Source organism: Priapulus caudatus, unplaced genomic scaffold (genome assembly GCF_000485595.1).
Source record: "Priapulus caudatus unplaced genomic scaffold, Priapulus_caudatus-5.0.1 Scaffold347, whole genome shotgun sequence".
Classification (NCBI taxonomy): domain Eukaryota; kingdom Metazoa; phylum Priapulida; class Priapulimorpha; order Priapulimorphida; family Priapulidae; genus Priapulus; species Priapulus caudatus.
The window spans coordinates 188,347-190,083 of NW_014577408.1; the positions used below are offsets into that span (position 1 = coordinate 188,347).

General features: G+C 43.5%; 1 protein-coding gene across 1 annotated transcript in view; it reads left to right on the plus strand.

The window, feature by feature from the left end:
• LOC106809352 (protein-arginine deiminase type-2-like) overlaps positions 1 to 1,550 on the plus strand; it is a gene marked incomplete at its 3' end in the record, with an annotated part of 30,280 nt that extends 28,730 nt beyond the window's left edge. Inside the window, 4 exon segments of the mRNA XM_014812416.1 lie at positions 274 to 427; positions 778 to 871; positions 1,126 to 1,220; positions 1,415 to 1,550. Coding sequence (XP_014667902.1) covers positions 274 to 427; positions 778 to 871; positions 1,126 to 1,220; positions 1,415 to 1,550 — 479 coding nt within the window.
• Between the last annotated feature and the right edge of the window lie 187 nt (positions 1,551 to 1,737).

Here is a 1,737-nt window from a genome sequence, read left to right on the forward strand (position 1 = left end):
CTCTCTCTCTCTCAGTGTCTCTCTGTGACTCTATGTGCCTCTCGCTTTCCGTGCCACGGACAGCGTTAGCAGTTGTTTCTTCTTCTCTTGCGAGTTAATTCCCTCGCTGCTACGGGAAGAAACGAAACACGGAAGCTCTCACGGCGCGCGCACGTGAGGCGAGTCTTCACGTGCAAGGTGTGTGTGTGTGTGTGTGTGTGTGTGTGTGTGTGTGTGTGTGTGTGAGTATTGCCTGGCGGTGGTGTTCACACACGTCGTCACTTCTTTTAACAGAGGTGGGTGGCGCGGCCGCAAAACATCAAACGCCCTCATAGGCTTTCTGGAAGCGCAGATCATCCAGGCGCCCATAGAACTATTTTCTGATTGGCTATTCGTCGGTCATGTGGACGAGTTTATGAGCGTCATTCCTGCGCCGAATACTGAGAAGGTAAAAAGGCGCGATCGTGGTCGAATTTAAACATCTGATTAAACATCTGATCTGATTATTTCTGTGAAGATTTTAGGGTTAGTTCGTGAACTAGGTTCTAACATCTCAGCTGCGTGCGCCCACACGCGCTCACATACACCGCACGCGCACATGCAGGCACACACATACGCACACACACGCACACACATGCGCACACACACGCACACACGCACACGCACACGCACACACACGCACGCACGCACGCACGCACGCACGCACACACACACACACACACAAGGACGTCCACGCGCGCGTAACACGTGTACAGATCCTTGTTCTGCTGTTATATTTCGCTGTTGTTACTGTTATAGGGCTTTAAAATTGTGCTGTCTAGTACCCGAGCTTTCTACGATATCATGAACGACCTACAAGGCTCCCGATATGGCGATCTGCTTATGTTTGCAGGTATATGCACGGTCAGCATGAGGATTAGTAGGTCAGACTAAGATTATGCTGATTAAAATCAAGGAATTTTCATTTGAAATAAATCTGAAAACCCAGCCAGTTCTGATTTCGAAAAAAGTTGGTGTTCTATTATATATGACCAATAGCAAAATCCATAAAAATTACCCAGTCCTACTTAAAATTTACGAGTCCCGGGCTGCTATGTGTAACACTGTTCGGTGTAAATATATTCGATGTGTTTATTTGATTTACAGACAAGCCGCTGTCCTTCTATCGCGGAGAAGCTGACATCACGGTGTCTCAATTTCTATCAAATGACAAGTTTTACGACGTTAACCAAAGATGCCAGGTAAAGTCACAGCACTCGACCACGTGTGATTGATCGGCTAGCAGAAATTACAGGCAATACTGCACACACAAAACTACGTACCAATGTTAATTATTCTGATTCAGCAGCGAAGGCAACAATATGGATTTAATTAAAGCAACGTTAACTCAATAATTAATAAGCCTAATTTTTGGTCTTACTTCGTGCGACTACAGGAATATCTAGACTACAACAGGGGTATATTGACGAGGGAGCTGGGACTAGATCACAGTGACGTCATTGAAATACCAGCTATCTACGATACGGTCATGGGCAGAGACAATGTTATGCGAGTGACGGGCTATTTCCCGAGTAAGTATAAAAACACCTATGAATAATCCAACATGATTGAATTTGTTCATTGCTCTCACACTCATTTCTGTGCAAATGTTAACAATACACCTATATATATATATATATATATATATATATAAATAAATAAACATATATATATATATATATATATATGTATATATATATATACGCATACTACCATAGG